Source organism: Amphiprion ocellaris, chromosome 6, assembly GCF_022539595.1.
Source record: "Amphiprion ocellaris isolate individual 3 ecotype Okinawa chromosome 6, ASM2253959v1, whole genome shotgun sequence".
Classification (NCBI taxonomy): Eukaryota; Metazoa; Chordata; class Actinopteri; family Pomacentridae; genus Amphiprion; species Amphiprion ocellaris.
Genome location: NC_072771.1, coordinates 23302515 through 23325725, shown reverse-complemented (window position 1 = coordinate 23325725; position 23211 = coordinate 23302515). Strand labels below are relative to the sequence as shown.

General features: G+C 37.3%; 1 protein-coding gene and 1 long non-coding RNA gene across 3 annotated transcripts in view; one reads left to right on the top strand and one right to left on the bottom strand.

The window, feature by feature from the left end:
* Positions 1-69: 69 nt before the first annotated feature.
* On the top strand, positions 70-6387 carry LOC129349129 (uncharacterized). The gene is made up of 3 exons (XR_008601996.1): positions 70-795; positions 1434-1592; positions 2534-6387. It is a non-coding gene; the product is annotated as an uncharacterized LOC129349129 (long non-coding RNA).
* Positions 6388-13877: 7490 nt separating this feature from the next.
* The window catches only part of ssbp2a (single stranded DNA binding protein 2a), a 54246-nt gene continuing 44912 nt past the window's right edge, over positions 13878-23211 (bottom strand). For both annotated transcript variants that reach the window (XM_023281479.3, XM_035953459.2), the window contains exons 6-17: positions 22046-22105; positions 21867-21933; positions 20607-20677; positions 20432-20499; positions 19960-20008; positions 19842-19877; positions 19689-19743; positions 18606-18676; positions 18361-18439; positions 18193-18221; positions 17300-17398; positions 13878-16192 (exon numbers count right to left, since the gene is read on the bottom strand). In XM_023281479.3, coding sequence (XP_023137247.1) covers positions 16163-16192; positions 17300-17398; positions 18193-18221; positions 18361-18439; positions 18606-18676; positions 19689-19743; positions 19842-19877; positions 19960-20008; positions 20432-20499; positions 20607-20677; positions 21867-21933; positions 22046-22105 — 714 coding nt within the window. In that variant the 3' untranslated portion in view covers positions 13878-16162. The remainder of the gene's footprint in view (positions 16193-17299; positions 17399-18192; positions 18222-18360; positions 18440-18605; positions 18677-19688; positions 19744-19841; positions 19878-19959; positions 20009-20431; positions 20500-20606; positions 20678-21866; positions 21934-22045; positions 22106-23211) is intronic.

Sequence of the window (23211 nt, the reverse complement as noted above, 5' to 3'; positions counted from 1 at the left end):
GTGTAATAATGATTAATATGAATCTCTGCAAGGATAAAAGCAGAGACCAAGCATTTTTGGCACTTTTCCATAGATTTGCCATTCATTCCTGAATTTGCAGAACCAAGGAACACTTATTTATTAAATGATAAATATCTTTAAAAGCTATCTCAGAGTGTAAAAAGAAAAACACTGTATTTGTGGCTCTGCCGAGCCCCCACATTGTCTTCTGTTGTGTAACATGAATTATTTCTTCAGTGAGTGATGGTGCTGCTTCTCTGTGTGTCTTGGTCTCCTAAGGACACAAAGAGACACAGGAATGTGTTTATGTAATGTACTTACATCCACTGTTCCCCAATTGCGCACTGCTGACACGGTCTCCGCGCACAGAAAATCTGCGCTGCACACACAAAAAAAATCCAACCTAAATTGTAAATAAAATAAATGGTAACAATTCATTCTGTGCTATTTTTCAATGTGAGTCAGTGAGTGACCAGTGACTGGCTGCTGCAGCCAATGATGCGATTCACATACGTATTTACCATAGACTGTATATAATGGTATTTACTCAGCTAATCAACGTCAGGCGTCCTTATGTGCAGCCACCGTTGTTCTCATAGATATGAATGAGTAGATAGGACACGCCCCTTTGAGCTGCGTGCTACAGCGAGGCTAAGCTAGTGGGAGCAAAGTTTCAGTGCATTCCGTTGATGTTGGCGTGAAAACGGAAACAAGTATGCCGGCTCACTGTGCTGCATACAATTACACACTGCGTTGTACGATTGAGACAAGGAAACTTGGAATGACTTTTCATAGGTAAGAATAGTTTTTGGCTCTTTTTTCATTATGAAATCTTGTTGAGAGCTTCCAGTCTATGAGAGCTAACTAGTTAGCCACTAGCAAAACACTAATGCGAGCTAGCAGCTTGACAACCAAATGCCAGACGATTAATAGTAGCGGTAGTATAGTTGTACAAGCAGTAGTAGTAATACTAAAAGTACAAGCAGCAGTAGTAGTATAAATGGCTGTTCGAGTCGTAGAAGTAGTATCAGCATTTGTAATAGTATTACAAGTTGTAGTAGCAGTGCCAGTATCAGCAGCAGTAGTGTACTAAATGTACTACCACTACTACTAGTAGTAGTAGTCACATTGCTATTACTACCACCAGTACTACCAATAGTAGTTATAAAGCCTAACTCATGTATATCCAGATTACCATCTATGTTCTTCCTCCAAACCCATTTTATGATTGGGATTAAAGGCAGTTCTTTAGGATTGCTCTCAAATAATTGAAATGTTACTAAACAAGGTTATACTTATCAAATTAAATAGCTCTGGTCTCCAGTATATTGACGAATTCGGTTCTTTGTACTTAATTTATCAGCATGATTTCTTTTTAATATGTTGTGTACAGACTTAGTTACTTCTCTGTCTACTTTTCTTACTCCATGTAGGTTTCCCAGAGACTATGGGTTGAGGAGGAATTGGAAGTTTGTCTGCTTAGACCTGGTGTCATTCCATCAGTGTTAAACTTCCCGGCTCATCTTGGAAGAGTACGTGCCAGAAAGACCACGACCAAGCAGCCTTGAGATCTTAGGCAGTGTCTCCCTGAGGTGGGTGTCGACAGTGTTCACGGTCAGGTCTGTGGTAATCCTGTCAAAAAACAAAACAGAAAAAAAATCTAGATTATAAATCAACATGTAACCAAAGCACTCTGTGTATAACGCCATAGTATAGGATGTAGTTCAGAAAACGTACAAGTATAGTATGCTTTACTCAAGAATAACATAGTATGGCCTGTAGTTCATAGTACAGCATGTTGGCAAGAAAAAAAAACAAAACATAGATTATTATGTGGTTCAAAAAGCGCAAAATGATAGGACGTTGCCTAAAATTGTCATGTATGATATGTGGTTCAAAAAATGTCATAGTGCAGTATATTGTCAAAATAGTTTGTAATTCAAGAAAACATCAGAGTATAATATGTTGTCTAAAAAATGCCATAGAATAATAATTTCATTGCACAAGTAAAAGTATAGTAACTTTTAAAACTGTTCGAATTCTTATATGTTGCTAAAAAAAACAAAAAAAACAAAAACAAAAAAAACATCACAGTAATATGTCAATTAAAAAAGCCTATAATATAGCGTGTCACCCAACAAACATCATAGTATAGCATGTTGCTCTAAAAACGTCACAGTATAGCCTTTAGTCCACAGCTGTCAGTAGGTGAGGAGCAACACAAAAACAGTCCAAACGCTGGTTTCCAGAGGGTTAGACGAGAATTTATTTGAAAGAGTAAGTTTACAACAACACAACATGTGAGGGGGTTAAAAACAAATGGGTGTTAGTAAAATAAAAATAAATAAACAGAACTAAAAGTGAACTTCATGTTGACATTGATGGGCATTCCAACCAGGAACAAAGTAAAAGATAATCAATACAAAAAAAAACTCTTCCTGTTCACCTCTTAAAATCCAAAAACACACCGCAGTAGCACCCTAAACTAAAACTACCAATGGGTTCCCTGTTTTCCTTTGTGAACAATTCAAAGGTCCCTCTCTATCTCCCTACACATCCACCAACCACTGGAACACATCTCCAAAGTTCTGCCGGTCCAGCTCAGCTTCCCCTCAGAAGAAGTGCCGCCACCTGCCAGATGAAGGAGCCTTTTGAGAGGCAGCTGGCATCATGATTGGACTGTACTTTGGTCTGTTCCAATCCAGCTTCAGTTCCAGAGACGGCAGGCGGGACGAGTCAACGGAGGCCGGGTGGATGAAGACATGCAGCTGAGTACAATCCAGATAACAACAGAGGAGGAGTGCAGCAGCCCAGGGCCAGAACAAACAGAGTAGCATCGTATGTCTCTTAGAAAACATCATAGTATAGCCTTTGGTATGAAGAAACACCATCATATATATCGTATATTGTACAAATAACAAGTCAAAGGAAAGAGACATACATTGTAGAATTGTAGTAATTGTGGGCTGACTGATTTACTGATTATCAGTATTTTATTTTTTACTGATTTACGGTAATAAATACATTTAAAAATGGTGCTACTTTGGCTCTGAACCTTTATCTACCTGTGGTCGCTCTGTCTTCTGGAGTGATTTGATTGGTTATACGTCACGAATAAAACTCCTTTAACTTAACATCTCTAAACAAAACAAAAACGTATCAACAAAGTTTTCTGTTAGAGTTTGTGTTCTTCTAAGTTTAACTCAAGATTTTAAATACTTTCATTTACTGCAAATGAATATCTACTCCAAATGTCTCACTAATAATCATTATCAGCCTTAAAAACCCACAAAACACCCCTCTATACTCGACGACACTTATTACAGTCCGGTTCCCCCTTCTATAAATCTGCTTGGAATCTTCCACTTCCTGTTTGTCAAAGTGGCCTTCTACCTGGACAGGTTTTGTTGGAGCTCATGCGACAAACATTTTGGGTAACTGCACTTTAATATGGATGGATGACACTGAATTAGAGTCTGTTTTAATGAGACTGAGTTAAGATGTATAGCTCTGTCATTAAATAGTAAATTATTTCTCAGAATTCACAGAGAAAAGTCTGAAATGTTTGCTAGGTTAGCATCCCACATGTTCTTTGGCTCAGCTAAAGCTAACTCTCTCCAACTTCTGGATCTCTTGAGTTGCTTGTTGTTAAAATATCTTGCTGTAGGTGCTGAAGCTCAGAAAGTCTGAGATGTTTGTTCAAAATCAGCTCATTCTCAAGTCTTATCTGAACTGTCCTCTTTTGTTTGAACTTTCCCTAAACTTAGGAGTTAATGACAGAGCAGCACATCCAGACTCAGTCTCATTTATGTAGAGATTAAACTTCAATGTCATTCATTGATGTTAAAGTGCAGTTTTTCAAATGTGTGTTGCACATGCTCCTGACCAAACCAGTCCAGGTGGAAGACGATGTGAAGAGAAAGCTCCAGAGGATGAATATCACACATTTACATTGGAAATTAATGTCCTTTAATTAGGCATTGTCATGCAAAAGTTGGATTTCCCTTTGTTGATGTTGGTTTCTAAATGTTTTTTGACACTCGGCCCCAAAGATTAAAACCTTCTACGGCTCACAAGCTGCAACAATTCACACATTATCAACTATCTGTCTGACTAAACTAAGATAAAAAGTGAAAAACTGCCTGATTCCTGCATCATGAATGTAAATCTTTTTGGTTTTTATGACAGTAAACTGAATATATTTGGGCTTGACATTTTATAAACCAAAACAAGAAATGAATTACTGGAGAAAAGGACAGATTAATGGACAAAGAAAATGTGTTTTCTGACATATATGAATTACTCCAACATTACAAGATACATACAATTTTAATTCAATTTTATTTATATAATGCCAATTACAGGTCAAATTGTCTGAAGACGCTTTATTTTTATATTTTTTTGTCATATTTAAAATAGGACAAAGTAAGAAATTTAAACCTCTTGACTAATCCAATTTATTATTTAGTTTTTAAGAGACTAATTGACAATTCAAACTTTCTCCACTAAAACTAATAAACATGAGGTCAAATAGAAGGAACAGTTTTAAATACTGCAGTCCCACGACGACAAGAATAAAGTTTCTCAACAAAAAACTAAATCTGCTGGTGGATTCCATGAAAGTCCTAATAAAGGATAATAAAGTGTGATACTAAAGCTTTGTGGTGCTAAAAATCTCAAAGTAAAGATATCAAGTTGAACATGTGGATGGAGGTTGATAAAAGTTGACCTTCTTTCATTTCTCTGGAGCCGACTCCATGGATTTTATGGATGGTGGTTAAAGACCTGCTCTTCTAGTTGTCTTCCTTCCAGTGGCTGTAAAAAGTCATTCCATCCTGGTCGACTTCAACACCTCTTCATGACAACTTGTTCTGCCTCCGACCTCGTGGAAACTCAAGAAACTCGGGAAAACCTGTCGAGACTCGAAGAACTCGTGGAGACTCGAAGAACTCGTCGGGCGGGGGAAGGTGTGGTGGGTGGTGGGGGAGTAGAGGGGGGAGGCCGCCACCCACCTCCCCGCCTACTCTCCGCCCTGACTCCACCCAGACTCCGCCTTGGCTCCGCCCATGTGGTGACTTCAGCAACTACGATGTCAAAGGGACGACGAATTTATTTCTTTTCATCTGATCTGTAGCTCAGTGAGTTAAGGATTTGCCTATGGAGCTGCAGGTCGCTGGTTCAAGACCAGACACTTCTTAAATTTTCATCAAATTCCTGACAAAGACAAAGAAAGAAAACTGCCAGTGGCGGGTCTTGAACCTGCGACCTTCCACTTGGTAGTCCGTCTTCTTATCCCCTGAGCTATTCGCTCAGATACTAATTCTTCTTTTTTTTGCGCATTTATCATCTATTTTTTGTCGTTTTCGAGTTTTTTTTAACTCGAGTCTCGACTCGACCGTTTTTCTCAGGAGGTTGGACTTCAGCCTTTGTGTTGGAGGGTTGAACCCTCAGTTCCAAGACTTTCCAAAGCCTCCAGACCTCCCGAGTCCTCAGGACCTGAGCTTTCACACAGTCTGAGGGCTGAAATTTTCTAAGTCCCACAGTAGTTCTCTGTTAGATTTAACTTTCAGACAGTCCAAGGACTGATATCTTCTAAGTTCCTGAGTAGTTCTCTGTTAGTTTGAACCTTTCCACAGTCTGAGGACTGAAATCCTAAAAGTTCTTGAGTACTTCTCTGCTAGTTTGAACCTTCAGACAGTCTGAGGGCTGAAATTTTAAAAGTTTCTCAGTACTTCTCTGTTAGTTTGAAGTTTCTGGTTAACAGAAGCCTTAAAACTTGTGACCATGAGTCTTGATTTCACATTTAGACCATCCATCTGAGTTCTTCTCAGACCTTCACCTGTGGGTTTTTTAGAAATCCTCAACAAACTTTGATTCTCTTCACTGAACAGTAAAGTTTGTGGAGATCAGAAGGTAACATTAGTTTGATCGATGCCTTCAACTACTAGTAGACTTTATCTGGAAATCAGTTTTCTTGAATGAGTTCTTAGTAAATCTGTCCACAATCAAACCAAGAACATAGAAAGAGGAAATGTTTGAAGAAACAACATGATGTTTTCATTTCAGACTAGAAAACACTGAAAGACATTTATCTGTTTTTGCTCTTTTTGATCGTTTTATTGTCTCTTCTGTTTAATTTGATCTTCTAAAGTCTAACTGGTGTCTTTTCAAATGTTTTGTCTTTAGTTTGATTCTTCTTAAATGTTTAGTTTTGCTCTTTTCTCACCTTTTATTCTTTTCTAATGTCTGATTTGATTTCCAAATGTTTTGTTTTTTTAATGTTTAATTGTTGATTTTTTCAAATGTTTTATCGGCTTGTTTGAAAAATTTCCTTTTCTTCCCCCGTGTTTAATTTTTCAATTAAATCTTTAAGGTTTTTCTTTTTAATGTTTTACCACCTTTTAATGTTTAATTTTCTTTTTAAATACTTCATTGTATTTTCTGTTTAATTCCTATTTAAAGTTTTATTGTCTTTAAGATATAATTTTCTAATTAAACATTTAATTTTATTTCAATGTTTTGTCTTTTTAAAGGTTTATTAATCTAATTAAATGTTTTGTATTTTTTTAATGTTTAATGATCTTCTTGTTTAATTGTTTTAAATGTTTATCAAAAATATGTTTTCTGTAATTTTTAATATTTGTATTTTAAAAATTCTGTTTAATTTCATAGTTACATGTATTGTATCTTGTTTAATTATCTAATTCAATATTTTGTCTGTTTAATATAGTTAAACATTAAATACAATTAAATGATATTAAACAGACAAAATATTGAATTAGATAATTAAACAAGATACATGTAATTATGAAATTAAACAACATTTTTAAAACACAAATATTAAAAATTACAGATAACATATTTTGATAATTCAACATTTAAAAAATACTTTTTAATAATAAAACTTTTTAGAAGTTTTATTGTATTAAATTTTTTTCCTTTAATTGCTTTTTGTTATGTAGTTTATTTCTTTAATCTTCTTTTTCTGTCAAGATTTTAACCCCAACCTTAAAAATGAAATAAACCCTTAAATCACAATGAAAATACTTCTGTTGTCACAATCATGAGTTAGTCAATTATTCAGTTTATCAATTCAGCTTTATTTGTTTAGCACCTTTCACACAGATGACAAAACTAAACAAGCAAAGAGAAAAAACTATGCTAAAACTATGATTAAAACTCAAAAACAAAAAAAAAAGATTTAACATCGTAATAAAACGTGTCCAGGGGATGGAGGGAGTTTATTGAAGTCTTCTTGGGCTCACATGAGAAATCATTTAAAATATAAACTTGATATTCAGTCTAAGGAAACTGCAGAGCGACAGAAGAACCAACAATATCTCCTGTTTTCTCCTTTAATGAGTCGACTCTTCTTGTGCTTTCAGACCAAAGAACTACAGACTCTTCACAACCTGCTCAAACTCTTGGTACAGGACCTCACCACACGGGTCAAGAAGGTTTCTGTCTCATTTCTACTCTGAAGCTCACCTTCTCCTGCTCAAACTGCTGACAAATGTTTCTGCTGCTCTAAAGTCTGGTCTCCAGAACTTCCTAAAAACTCTCAAAGTCTCTTCTGCTGCAGGTTGCTTTGTAGAACTGTTACAGAAAACCTCACTAAACCACATGGAGGGGCCTCAAGATAGTCATCCAAATGAAACCGTACAAAAACCAAACTAGCACAACCCAAACGCTAAAGTCTCCTGCAGCCTACCAGAGAACCTCTGAGAACAGAGAATCAGGACAGGAACTCTTACCTTCTGGACAACCAACGCTGGTTCACAAACAAGAATACAGAATGTGTCTGACCAACAACCTCTAAAGACTCACTACAGCCAAGATAAAGACACAACTCAGCTGTACCAAATCCACTAATCACTGCACACATTAGCACCATGTGCTAACTGTGGCTGAAGAACCACATTTACCAAGACAACTATCCAGTACAAAGCCCTAAAACATACCAAGAAACACATTAAAGTCTATTTTACTGCTGGAAGCTGCAAGTCAACGCCTAAAGAACATACTGAAGCAACGGAGCCAAACCCGGTTCAGTGCTGAAGGGAAGCAGAAGAAGTGTTTTTCTGCAGCCACATAAAGCAGGAAGACACTGAGCTGCTCAGGTGTTCCTGATAACACCAAGCTGCTCAGGTGTTCCTGATAACACCAAGCAGCCACCTGGACAGCCAATAGGAACACAGCTTACTGGAAGTCCAGAGGACTGGGTTAGTGAAGGAAATTTAGTTTAAAGTCGATGCAGAAAGTTAACAAAGAAAGTTGAAAACCACCTTCTGATACCTGAAATCTCTGAGTTTTCACACACTTTTCTAATGTCTGATTTGATTTCCAAATGTTTTGTCTTTTTAATGTTTAATTGTTTTTTTAAATGCTTTATCGGCTTGTTTGAGTTTCTTTTTCTTTCCCAATATTTAATGTTTCGATTAAATCTTTAAGGTGTTTCTTTTTAAACGTTTTACCACCTTTTAATGTTTAATTTTCTTTTTAAATGCTTCATTGTATTTTCTGTGTAATTCCTATTTGAAATTTTATTGTCTTAAAGATGTAATTTTCTAATTAAACATTAAATTCTTTAATTAAGTGTTTTTGTCTTTTTTCAGCTTTTTATTGTTTAGGCGTAGTGAGAGACAGAAAACAGGGGAGAAGAGTCGGGGGGAAGACATACAGCAAAGGGCCGTGAGCAGGAATCGAACCCGGACCGCTGCGTCAGAGACCAGCCCCTGTACATGGGTCACCCGCTTAACCCGTTGAGCTATACGGGCACCTGTGCTTTGTCTTTTTAAAGGTGTAATAATCCAATTAAATGTTTTGCGTTTTTTAAAACGTTTGACGTTCTTCTTGTTGAATTGTATCCTTTAAACGTTTAATTCTGGGAAATATTTTATCTGTACTTTTGAATATTTGTATTTTCAAAATTTTGTTTCATTTCATAACGACATGTATTGTATCTTGTCGGATGATCTCATTCAATATTTTGTCTGTTTAATATAATTTAATGTAATTTAATGTTTAACTCTATTAAACAGACAAAAATATTGAATGAGATCATCCGACAAGATACAATACATGTCGTTATGAAATGAAACAAAATTTTGAAAATACAAATATTCAAAAGTACAGATAAAATATTTCCCAGAATTAAACGTTTAAAGTATACAATTCAACAAGAAGAACGTCAAACGTTTTAAAAAACGCAAAACATTTAATTGGATTATTACACCTTTAAAAGGACAAAACATTTCATGAAAAAATTTAATGTTTAATTAGAAAATTACATCTTAAAGACAATTAAACTTCAAATAGGAATTAAACAGAAAATACAATGAAGCATTTAAAAAGAAAATTAAACATTAAAAGGTGGTATATGTATATATAATTTAATTGTATTTAATGTTTAACTCAAACAAACAAAATATTGAATTAGATAATTAAACAAGATACAATACATGTAACTATGAAATTAAACAGAATTTTTCAAATACAAATATTAAAAATTACAGATAAAATATTTTCGATAATTACACATTCAAAAAATACAATTAAACAAGAATTAATTAGAATATTAAACCTTTAAAAAGACAAAACATTTAATTAAAAAATTAAATGTTTAATTAGAAAATTACATCTTAAATTTCTTAAATCTTTTTAATAGAACTTTTTAAAAGTTTTATTGTATTATTTTTTTTCCTTTGATTTAATTGCTTTTTGTTATGTAGTTTATTTCTTTAATCGTCTTTTTCTGTCAAGATTTTAACCCCAACTGTAAAAATGAAATAAACCCTTAAATCACAATGAAAATACTTCTGTTGTCACAATCATGAGTTAGTCAGTTATTCAGTTTATCAATTCAACTTTATTTGTTTAGCACCTTTTACACAGATGACAAAACCAAACAAGCAAAGAGAAAAAACTATGCTAAAACTATGATTAAAATTCAAAAACATTTAATAAAAAAAAAAAAAAAAAAAAAAAAAAAAAAAAAAAGATTTAACATGGTAATATAATATGTTGTGTCCAGGGGATGGAGGGAGTTTATTGAAGTCTTCTTGGGCTCACATGGGAAATCATTTAAAATATAAACTTGATATTCAGTCTAAGGAAACTGCAGAGCGACAGAAGAACCAACAATATCTCCTGTTTTCTCCTTTAATGAGTTGACTCTTATTGTGCTTTCAGACCAAAGAACTACAGACTCTTCACAACCTGCTCAAACTCTTGGTACAGGACCTCACCACACGGGTCAAGAAGGTTTCTGTCTCATTTCTACTCTGAAGCTCACCTTCTCCTGCTCAAACTGCTGACAAATGTTTCTGCTGCTCTAAAGTCTGCTCTCCAGAACTTCCTAAAAACTCTCAGTCTCTTCTGCTGCAGGTTGCTTTGTAGAACTGTTGCAGAAAACCTCACTAAACCACATGGAGGGGCCTCAAGATAGTCATCCAAATGAAACCGTACAAAAACCAAACTAGCACAACCCAAACGCTAAAGTCTCCTGCAGCCTACCAGAGAACCTCTGAGAACAGAGAATCAGGACAGGAACTCTTACCTTCTGGACAACCAACGTTGGTTCATAAACAAGAATACAGAATGTGTCTGACCAAAAACCTCTGAAGACTCACTACAGCCAAGATAAAGACACAACTCAGCTGTACCAAATCCACTAATCACTGCACACATTAGCACCATGTGCTAACTGTGGCTAAAGAACCACATTTGCCAAGACAACTATCCAGTACAAATCCCTAAAGCACACCAAGAAACACATTAAAGTCTATTTTACTGCTGGAAGCTGCAAGCCAACGCCTAAAGAACAAACTGAAGCAATGGAGCCAAACCCAGTTCACTGGTGAAGGAAGCAGAGGAAATGTTTGCAGCCCAATAAAGCAGGAAGACACTGAGCTGCTCAGGTGTTCCTGATAACACTGAGCTGCTCAGGTGTTCCTGATAACACCAAGCAGCCACCTGGACAGCCAATAGGAACACAGCTTCCTGGAAGTCCAGAGGGCTGGCTTAGTGAAGGAAATTTAATTTAAAGTTGAAGCAGAAAGTTAACAAAGAAGGTTGAAAACCACTTTCTGATACCTGAAATCTCTGAGTTTTCACACAAAGAACACCTGAATATGTCAAACTGGTTCCATAGTAGAACCATCATTGTAAAAACGTCATAGTATGGTGTGTTGCTCAAAAAACATTAGGACCTGGCTGTCAGGGACAAACATGTAAGAAACATGAGAACAGAGAGAATCCAACCAGTAGGTCACAGTTTATCATCCCCCAGACATCTCCTGAAGTCCATATGGTGAGAGACATCAGTATCTGGTTGTTAATTTACCAGAGGATGCTTATAATCATGCTGATGTGGTCTGTACTCTACAGTATTTTAGTGACTCAATAAATGCCTAAGTCAACCCGCCCGGCCAGCAGGCAGATAGGTTCCCCAACATTAGAGCCGGGTTCTGCTCGAGGTTTTTTTCCCTGTTAAAAGGGTGTTTTCCTTGCCACTGTCGCCTTTTGGCTTCCTCTGGGGGTCAGGCATATGGATTCTGTAAAGCATCTCGAGACAATTTGACTGTAATTGGTGCTATATAAATAAAATTGAATTGAATTGTTTTATTTAAAATGCTTTTTAGTTTTTAATAAACATTTAAGAGCCTATAGGTAATCAATAAATGGCCTTTGCCTATCTTAAGAAAAATTCACTCTGAACTCTGATATGTTAACAGTACTAAATAAATCAATAAATACATGCATACACACAAAAATAAGTTAATACATTAACTGTGTTAAGATAAGATTTAGATTTTTAAAAAAGTTGTTTATGTTTTTGCAGAATCCAGTATTACTCACTGGTTGGTCATTACATTTTGTTAGTTTGATTTCACTGTTTAAAATGATGCCACCTCTTTTCAGACAGAACCTATGATAATAAAACAATACAAAATTTTTAGTTCCGTATTAATAAAGCACTTAAAGCTTTAAGTATGGCTAAATGCTTTTTTCAAAATTAAATCTATCACTCCTTAGGTGGTAGTGGCCCCAAGTTCAGTAAAGTTGGAAAGATATTCACTGATTCAGACTTCCAGCATCAATAACTCATTAGATATAGGTTGTCAAAACATAAACGGTGCCTCTTTCCCATTGTTGCAAGGCAGACAATGTGCTACAAGCCCAGTTTTATCAAAAGTAGCTGTCTTTCAAGCTACAGGAATAACATTGGTGTCTATGGAGTGAACAGGGTCCGTCTGCAATTTGCAAAACCGCTGCAACAGTAAAGAGAGACAAATATTCAATAACTTCACTCTTATACATTGTAGTGTCACTAAAATCACTGCAGCCTTCAACTGGCTCCTGTTGACAAAGTGTTTTAACAGAAATGTAAATGCTGTAATTTGATTCTTTTAATGAACCATGTAACTTGAATGGATGTGATGCTGGTGTGACCACAGTGCACACGTCTGATGTTGCTCACAGTGGTCCAAGGGACGCTCAGGGAGTTTGTGTGTTTGCTCAGACTCATGAAAAATTAGAGGGAACATTGCTTACATCACACAGTCTGTGATGCGATCTCATGCATTATCTGTATTGACATTTGGGTTGTTTGGAGATAACAGTCAGTCAGTAAACAAGTCAACAAGAATCAAGAAGGTTGATACCAGTCTCACATCAGTGTAAATATGTAAGTACAACCAGCAGATGGTTTTGACTTAACACGTAGACTGGAAAGAGGGGAACGGCTCAGCTGACAGTCTCTCCAAAGCTCACTAATGATCATGTTTTAAGTTTTGAAGCCATATAAAGCCATTTTATGTTGCTTCAAGTCTGGTAAATGTTCCCTTTTCTCTTTTACTGATTTATCCAGGCAGACTTTGTTGAGGCCCCCTTTTTGCAGGAGTTGCCTGTTAACACTGACACAGGCCATAAATATAAACTTTCCAGCTTACTTGCTGAAAGGAAATGGCTAAAGGGTACCACAGTGGTAGTACCAAATTTATGGTGGTGGCCGGTGAAATCTGGATCAAGGGACAACTTCTCAGGCTGAAAAATGAAGCCAAAAACTTGTTCTTCAAAAGGCCACTTGAGGCTGAATCCAACAGTGAGACCACAGAATGGTCGTCATTATTGTTCAGCTCTCAGGAGAAGATATGCTGTGGTTTGTTTGTATTTCATTAAACCAGTCACAATCATATTGGGTGGAGCTCAGCGAAGGACGCAGCACCTCAAAATAGCAAAATAGTGGTAGGTAAATTATTTTGGTGTAAGGTTTGCATGCAGAGGCAAAAAATATCATTAAAATGACTAATTCACTGACAAAAACGAGCACCTCAATGCACAATCAAAAAACTTCAGCAAAACTTCAAATTTTCAGTGTGTTGGCCCTGAGTTTGTTGTTGTTTATTCTTGTGGTGATGCAAATCTTGAGAAAGGTCAGCTTGTGGGAGGTTAATATCTGCAATCTACAGCCGCTGAGTCAGACTATTCTTCATAGACCTCTATGTTAAAATGCTAAATGTAGAGCAGAAAAAACATGTTAACGGCCTGATGCAAACGAGGTTCTGGTCTCTATAGAGTCTTAATTTCACTTTACATACCCAGAAATAATTGGTCAGTCCTCGCATTATCCTGACGTCCTTTTGGTCACGACCTTCTCTGACCTTTAGACCGCCACTGTAACATGGTGGTTTGCAGCCAAGTCAAGGAACAAACCTCAGCTGCAAAATATCCTTTGGCAGGATTATCATTCTTTGTTGTAAGTGTTGTCACACAACACACAACTTAGAAACATGGCTTGTGATAAAATATCGTCACACACGCACACTCAAATGTTCCCTGAAGTCCTCAGAAATGAAAAGCGTTGACACCTTGACTAAGGGAAGAGAAGCTTTATACCAGCATATTCAAAACCCATGAAACTTCTCTGTGTATTTACAAAAACATAATACAAGAATAAAAAAGAGAAAATGAACACATCACAAATGTCCCACATACTGCCACGAAACAGAAAACATGATCCAATTTACAAATGCGTCTTCTTGTACTCCCGCTTATGGCTTCAATCTAACAGGGAAACAAAATATAACATCTCTGTTCAGTTGTGATGGTGCGTCATCAGTCCATTGCTCCCTTTTGCAATAATTCTCTCCAGATTTATCTTTAAATAATAATAATAATAATAATAATAATATCAAATACACATACAAGACAGAGGAGCTACATTTGTGAGCTGTACACTTTGCAGTAAGGGAAGGGAGAGGAGAATGTTCACAGGAATATTGACCCTTTGTACATGATGATCATCCATCTTGGGCACTGAAAAAGGTTTAAAACATTAATCAAAAAAAGAAGCTTATTTTAGCTTTCTGTACCCACCAACTTTTCATATCAAACTCAAATCACAGTTTAGCCGGATGTTAATTAAGTGACCAAAATGACTTTAAGCTTTACCATCCATACTGGTAATCTGCCTCTCTTTCTCATTTTAACATTTCATGTCAAAAGAAAATGGATCCTTGCACCCATTTGGCCGTTGTGGTTCCAGGATATGAACTGATGAATCATTTGGAACCAGATTCAAAGAACTAGAGAGCAGAGGTATTAGCTGAACAAAGGAACAAAATATTTAACAACTGGTTCTGTTCAACTCAATAAAAAATAATGTCTTTTGGTGACCTTTTCTCAAATTTCAGCCGCCACTGATGCAGTCGATAGAGTGCAAAGTCCCTTAAAAGCTGTCTCATTACTCATACAGTGTCACAAGTTGAACTGCAACAAAAGTGTTCTGCTCAATACAGAAAGATGCATGACTTAATTGTAAAAAACAACTGGCCAAACTTTTACTCTGTACAGTAGTATTGAGGGTATTGTATTAACCTTTTAAACTGACCTCGCTCTTATCGTTACTGCATTCTCCAATTAATTTACAAATAGCATAGAGACTAGTCAGACATGACTGACAGGGAGACTATGGAACTTTTGAAAGCATAATTAACACATGTTGCTCTAACAAATCGACAATTGAATTTATAACTAATAAAATGTGCTGCATGTGTGTAATTTAACACACACCAGGGATTTGCTTTTGCAGCCTTACTGTACTTGGTTTGGTATGACCAGTGGCTTTTGGTTGCTAAATGTTAGCTAATGTAACAAACTTAATCTAGATATTGCTTTACAATGGACATCAAAATGTCATTTTACCATCTTTGTGCACATAATTTTAACATTTACCATCTTTTCGTATGATTAAAGGGCTTTAACAAAAGCTACATAGTCTCATTTTAATCTCGTTTTCTCAATAACCATTTGAAATAATTTCAAAATGAAAACACTTCAGATTGTGCTGAAATCTTTCTGCAAATTACAATTAATGTCTCAATGCTGACTTTGATCTGCGCCTCATTTGGAGAGACAGAGTGTATGAGCTTACATTTGCCACATTTGTGGCTCAGTTTGTGGATGGAAATCAGAAACACATAGTACTGAACCCATAGTACAAAACATAAAACACCAGGTTAGTGGTCTTAAAGATTTAGACAACCACAAATTCTGAAAAGACTTCACACATATCTGCACAAGTCTCAATTAAAACCTCATGGCAACATGACTGTGATGTCTCTCAAAGTAATTGTCAAGAAAAGAAAAGAAAAGAGTCTAATTAATCAACTTATCAACTGAAAAGTGCCAATATCTATTTAAATCCACTGGAATTTAAACTTCATGATAGTGGCGTTTTGTTTTTTGGGTATTAAACTCTGTGACATGATGCAAAAGGCAGAAACATCTGTCTGTAGCTGGAGTGTGTGAACTGTCTCACACACACTGTATGCAAATATACAAAGAGTTCTCCTCTGGGTTGTTTCAATTTGGTTCCTTTGTACAGTCTCATAGTTGCAGAGGAAGAACTGATGAATGTAGCAGAGTCACCACTTAGAACGGGAGAAGAAACCGGAGGGAAGAGACATGGACAGAAACCATGGAGGGGCAGGGGTGGGGAGGGGTGGTAGAAGGATGGTGTCTGGGGCAACTGTCCCTACTGGGCAGGTAGTGGTAGAGGAAGAGTCACTGGCCTAGATGACATCCCATCGTGTCTCTCTGCTTTTCACCGATCCACACCAGAATACCAAGCGACTGAGCAAACCTGCTTCCAGAGACTTCACACGCTCATCGTCATGTTTGGAGAATACTGCAGAGGGAGAAACGAATGACTGTGACTACACGAGTGTTGGAACATTCAGTTTAGTTGAACCTACAGTACAAAACTTGTGTGCCCCTCTTCTGGCAGCGACAATAATTACAACAACACAATTAGTGTGTGATTATGACATACAATTGTGAACAAAAGCTTCCATAAACTATGTTTATAATGACCATGTATATCATGGCAGTCTTGAGCTTCCAATGACTCGGTGATTCAATAATTTTCAATTATTGAATCACTGAAACACGTTCGTCTTTGTCACAAAAACAATCATACATTTTGGCCCTGTCATAGATTTATTCTATCGGTCTTCCACAACACATACAGCAGTATCCCTCGCCATCCTTCGTCTGATTGTAGAGCTTTGTTTTTATTTGGAGCATTAGAAACTTTTCTTGGACACGTCCTTGGTTTGTCTAACATTGGCCCCACCGTAATACTACCGGTAGTTGCTTTAGCCTAGTCTCTGTTGCTACAGTTGCTCCTCTTTTCAGCCTTGACAAACCAGTCTTTGTGGGTAGAAATGGATCGTGGGAGCGTTCCCATTGACATCAGATTTAAAACTCTGGTCTACTGCAAAATACAGAGATTTACCTGGCACTGACAGGCATAATGAGCTTTGTGAGAACTTGTTTGGCGAGGGCTTTAGTGTAACAAATGTTCTTTTGTATGAACAAGTCACTCACTCAAGCTTTAACACTATTGTATATTAACCATCTGAATTACAAATTCATCTAAAATGGTATGGACGGGAATGTGCTATTTTTATTTCTTGTTGAGATTGATAGTCTGCTGGGTGATCTAGAGGGGCTTAGCTAAACATAAAGGCATGAAACCAGGGGGACTCCTTTAAAGCTCACTAACACACTATCTCTTTATTTGTAAACCTAAGTGACTACCTGGAGTATTGCTGTCCCAGTGATGTTGCCAGACAACCAGTAAAAATTACATATTAAAATATGCATTTAAAAGTAGTGCTATTTTAATAAAAAAAAAACAAACTTGTTGATAATTTATTTATGGGGAATTCTCATCGTCAAACACCTCTGCATCCCACTAATCATTCCAGACAGTAGATCACAATTTACTCACACTTTCATTCTGAAAAGGGTTAAGGAAGTTTCCTCCCATCTCTCCGTCCTCCCTGGGGGTCCCAGGTTGGTTACTCATACTTAGGTTTCCAGGAGAGTTCTGTTGAAAGATAAGTAAACCATACAAAACACAACACAATGAGGACACCCCCGTACAAAATCACTAAAATGTCAAATGACACAAAATTATATCAAATTTCAATAATTGCCCTACATGTAACTTGACTAGAAGAGTATTTACTCTTATTAACAATCAAAAACGTCTTCTTTAGAGAAACTATATTGAAAATACAAACTCAAAAGTAGAAAACTCAGCACAACAAAAATGAACACGCCTGTCATTAGTGACACACAAGTTCTGAAAATCTGAAACTAAATTGAGTGCACTGGCAATTTCCAATTAGCCTAATTGCATCAATGCATACCAGATCTGCACCAACACCTTTGTTTGGAGCACTTTAAAGAGAAGGACAGTGCAACAGCGAAGAGCTGCTGGAAAAAATGGCCTCTGAAGAATGGCAGAATATTGCTCCAGAAATGTGTACAAAACCAGCATCCTCCATGCCCAGGAGGACTAAGTCTAATCAAAAACTAGGTGGATCTATCAGGGATTAAGAAAAGATATTTGAATATCAGTAATGAAAGGTGAGGACATTTTTGTTGAATTAAGTTCCTAGTGTCTGCTACTTTTGAATTTTGCATAAGACCAAAATACCCTACTGTTAACTTAGAAGCCATGTAGGTATTGAAGGGAAAATAATTAGAAATCATTCAGGTGTGTATTCACTCCTGTTGTACAACTCACTGGCCACTGCTATTGTTAAAGTTACAAAAATGAAACTACAATGCCATTACAAACTGGAAGTTTACAGTAGGTAAAAAACAATCTCTTACCTTGGGGAGACTGTCCATATCACCTGACCCTGTTAGAGTAAACAAAAGTATGAAAATAAAGAAAATCACCAAGACAAATTAAATTAATGCTAATTTTTCATAAGCTATTTGACAAATTAGAGACAACACAGACAGAAGAAATTCTGTCAGTGATAGTTGTTCCTCTACCTAAAGATCCATTCATGTGATGGGGCTCCATTCCAGCCATTCCTCCTAATGGGCCGTCGCTACCTGCACCCATAGGAAACTGAGGAGTACATACACAGGATATAATGGTACACAGGTAAGAATATACACCAATAAAACAAATTCTAACACAGAAACGGTGTCAATTTTTGGACATCAAAGAGCTCTTCCACACACAGACTCTGTAACCACTCAGTCACTGTGATATACAGAGAAAAATGTCTCACATTTGGTCGGCTTCCACCCGGAGGGACTGTGTTTATCATAGTGTACATGTTGTCACCAGAGTTGGTTGAATCTGACAAAAGAAATAAGGACACAATAAGAGGAAAAACAATTGTGGATAGGTGTGTAGATAGGACACAGTCAGCCTTCAGCATCTGAACAGCACAATGTTACCCCAGTCATTTTAACAAAACGGTCAAGTTGTACAGGGATCATAAATGAATGGCCTGTTTCAAGTCCAGCTACAGATTGTTCACTGGATTAAGGTCTGTGCTCTGACTTCATCACTTCCAAACATTCATCTTGTTGTCTTTAAACTATTTCTGTGTAGCTTTGGCTGTATGCTTGAGGTCATTGTCCTTCTGGAAAACAAATCTCCCAAGCTGCAGTTGAAATCTGCAGACTGCATCAGGTTGCCCTCCACAATTTTCCTATATGTTGCTGCATTCATTATACCCTCTCACTTTCCAAGCCTTTAAGGCCTGCTGCTGACAAACATCCCCACACTATGATGCTGCCACCACCATGCTTCACGGGGAGAATGGTGTGTTTGTGATGATGTGCAATGTTTGGTGTTTGCTAAGCATGACCATGATTAATTCTGATGGCCAAAAAGCCTAATTTAGGTCTCATCAGACCAAAGAACCTTCTTCTAGTTGACTTCAGAGTCTCTTATATGACTTTTAGTAAACTCTAGTTGTGATATAACAAGAGCTTTCTCAACAGTGCCTTTCTCTTTGCCACTCTCTCATAAAGCTTTAACTGGTAAATAACCTGGACAACAGCTGCTGTAGGCACAGTCTCTGCTACCTCAATCATTGATGGATTTAACTGTATCCAAAGGGATGTTCAGGGACATGGAAATAGGTTTTTTTGTTGATCCCCTGATGTGTGCTTTTCAAAAACTTTTTCACAGATTCACAATCTGCTTTCACTCTGACAGGCAAGAGTCTTTTTCTGTAAATTCTGGTCAAAAAATCCTAATTAAATCGACCATGATTCAATGTTGAAAAGCAACAAAAGGAGAAAACTTTCAAAAGGGGTGAATACTTTTTATAGGCACTTTACATATTCACAGAACTTACCTGCTGGACTTGGCATTATTGGGGTTCCAGGTGGCCCTCCTCCTCCAGGAGGTCCCTAAAGTTAGAGTTGGGTTTTTATAAGATTACTTTATGAATTAATGAATTACAGCCTATTCAGCATGTAAAGAATAGTTTAAACTACATCATACACACCACATAGCTTCCTGGAGATGCAGAAGAATAAGGGGTCTGCAAAAACACAGAAGAAAAACATGAAGCTAATGAAATAAACATTAAGCTTTGTGTTAGCTGTCTTTGTTTGAGCACTTACAGAATTGGAGTTGGGAGGATTTGGCCAGGGCCTTCCTCCACCAGGTCCCCTGGAACACACAAACACACACTTTAGTTTTGTGCTTTGGCAGGCTTCTTCGTTTCCGATTCATTTGGGCAGAATTGGCAACAACAAGCTCTTCTGATGCCAGAGAAAGGTGATGGGAACAACAAGTTGAGGGAAAAAAAACAACAAAAAAGAAAACAAAATAAGGGCAGCCACTTTCAAGTTACACTTCCAGACCCAAGAACATACAGCAAAGCTGCTGTAAAAGACAGTAAAAGAGAGAGATTAGGAATATTTGGCATTGGTTGTTGTCCTCTCAAGTGAGGGAAATCTGGAGCATTTAGTTACATTTCAGAGAGAGAATAGGAAGAGGACTTTTCTCTTTATTTTTCACTCACTCTGTATATGCCTGTCATTGTGTGTATGAGAGAACAGGAGTAGATTATACTATGTTTGAACCACTCACATGCTCATGCCAGGCATCCCTGGACCAACCAAGGCGTTCAGCGGGGGTCTCATTCCACCTCCATAATTCTAGAAAAAGAAAAAAACACCCAAATTACACTCAGCTATATCCACAAGAGAATACCTATCAGCAGAAATGCTTTGTAAATATCCCTACAAATCATCTCACCCCATACCTGCGGCCCTAGTGGTACCATTCCTCTGGGTGGAGTCATCCTCTGCATCGGTCCTCCCATGTTTGGATGCCCTTAAAGAAAAAAAATATGACTATATAACCAGTCAGTCAGTTTATTCCAGGATGGTAACATTGGGATTTCCTCTGACATTTTCTGTTTTTCAGGTAATCATTTTTTGGATAATGTGTATCTTTATAATCTTTCTCTACGTTGGAAGCCATTTATATATTATTAAGTCTCTACCATTGTCTGCTGAACTCTCTTTAAACAAATACTTTTGCATTTTACAGCTTTGTCTGGATACTGTGCTGTTTCAAATCCACAGGACATCTTTTTCTGAGATTAATTTACACATCTACAGCAACTAAAGATCTCGAGTCTTTTTACCGCTGTATATGTTGTCTGGAGGAGTGACACTTAAGTGTACTTAAACGATAAGAAAATATTTTATTATCAACTGTTTTCCCATGAAGAGACTGCACTAACTATGAATGAATCTTGCCAACAAGTATTGTTTGTGTATCTACAGGCTGATACAGCTCATCCCTCTGTGCTCTGAAACTTCATTGCTGCCAAAGAAATTATTAAAAACACATAAAGGTGCAATACTGCAGTGGCACACCGGGTGACACATTCCTTCGTTTCGGTGAACAAAGCAAGTGTGCCTTTAATACATCTCATCAAAAATAGCAGCAGTATATAAAACCTTTTTCCAGTGAAAGCTAAGAGATCGCTACTGTGAGATCAAAAGTACAATTACGCAACTGAGTTTATTGAAATGAAAACAATGTCAGGCAGTGTAACAGTAAGGCAGTTTAATCTTTAAAAAAAAAAAAAATCCAAGCTAGTAGTGTGGCTTGAGGGATGGCAAAGGAGAGTAAGACCATAGTCCTTTGATCCTGAGTGAAACATCTCAACAATTATTTGCTAGATTACCATGAACTTTAGATTTCATGGTCCCCTGAGGAATACTCCTGACTTTGGTGATTCCCTGACTATCCTTCATAGTCAGGTTGAATTTTTTGTTTTATAATGAAATATCGTGACAGCTACTGGATGGACAGCCATGATGGTGCCAATGTCGATGACTCTAATCATTTTTTCTAAAAGGCAAGAGTTCTTTTAGGCTTTGATCTCAGAGAAAACACACCTTGGTCAGAATCAACAGATAAAACTATGTCAGTGTTATTTTTAACAAACTGGCTGTTGACCGAGCACATGTATCGCATCTCATGTCTGTGTTTGTGTGTCTGTGTGTACCTTGCTGTCTTGTGGGATCCATTCCACTGGGTAACATAGGCTGGCTACCTGGAACTCCTCCAAGTCCCTGCAGAGGGAATAGGATCCATCTCCGGCGTTATCATCACTGTCACACACATGCTGTCCATTCCAACTGCCTAGTTATGTCTGCTGCCTGCAGGTGTCAGTGTGGCTCTCACCTGATTCGGTAATCTGAGAGGCGGTCTGGGTCCTCCGGGGTATCGAGGTGACATAAACGGCTGAAAAACAGGTCAAAATATTTCCAACCAATCTTCAAGAACACCAAAAACTGTAGTGAAACGGTTGAATTGTCAGGTATGGTGACAAATTCAATAGTTTTACAACCATTCTCACAGAAACAAATGGCTTGTTAAAACTGTAGGGGGCCACAGTGGGAGTTTTTCATGATCCAAAACAGGAAACCGACCAGAGATATTTAACGTGTCCTCTGACAGCTTTAACAGTTCCATGACAGCAGAGTGAGGAAGCTGACCGCATTTTGTACTGGACTGAATTTGTGGAAAAAGAATGAGCGAATAAAGGATGAGGCTTGTTAATAGTGATGTCAGCACATGTGTTAACAGCGTGGAATTTGGCAGCGTGTGTTTGGAAGCTCTTTTGCAGCTGTCAGTGGGTTTTCACTCGTCCACACCACAGACAGTAGCAATGCTGTTGCTATGTCTGCTGAACCAATGCCACCGGGGTTAGAAAAGCCAGTCTGCTGTGCTGGTACAAGTAATACTACACTGTGCCACTAGAGAGCAATGGTCCTCTTAATTTGATTTCTTAAATGACTATCCTAGCTGTGCCAAAGAGACATGAAATAAATACAACTACAGCACTTTAGGTCTACTGAAGTGCTACAATGATTTAAAATATAATTCTTATATTATCAAAGAGAGCAAACAATTGATTAAAGAGAGTTGGGAATGAGTCGGGGAATGATTTAATTATTAAACAGAATCAGTTACTGAATAAATAAAAGATATGGGCGAGCACAGTAAATATTATCAGTGATCTGCTTGTGTTTTGTGAATTATACAGCAATACAGATATCCTCTGATCGGATCCATACATGTAAAAATCTGGCAGTTAGGTAATGAATACATTTCTTTAAGTGATAGGTTTTGACAAGGAAAGAGCAGCTGATCTTCAAAGGAGATAGAAAAGGATGTTGAGACTCACGTTTGAGTTTCTGAAAGCGGAACTAAGAAATGCCTCGGAAGGCTATTGATCCACGTGTCAGATGTGAGGGTGTGACTCTGACCGATAATGACAGTTAATCGATGTACAACTGGCCTTCAGAGATGATCTGAGGCAATGCTGCATGTGTGTGTTTATCTGC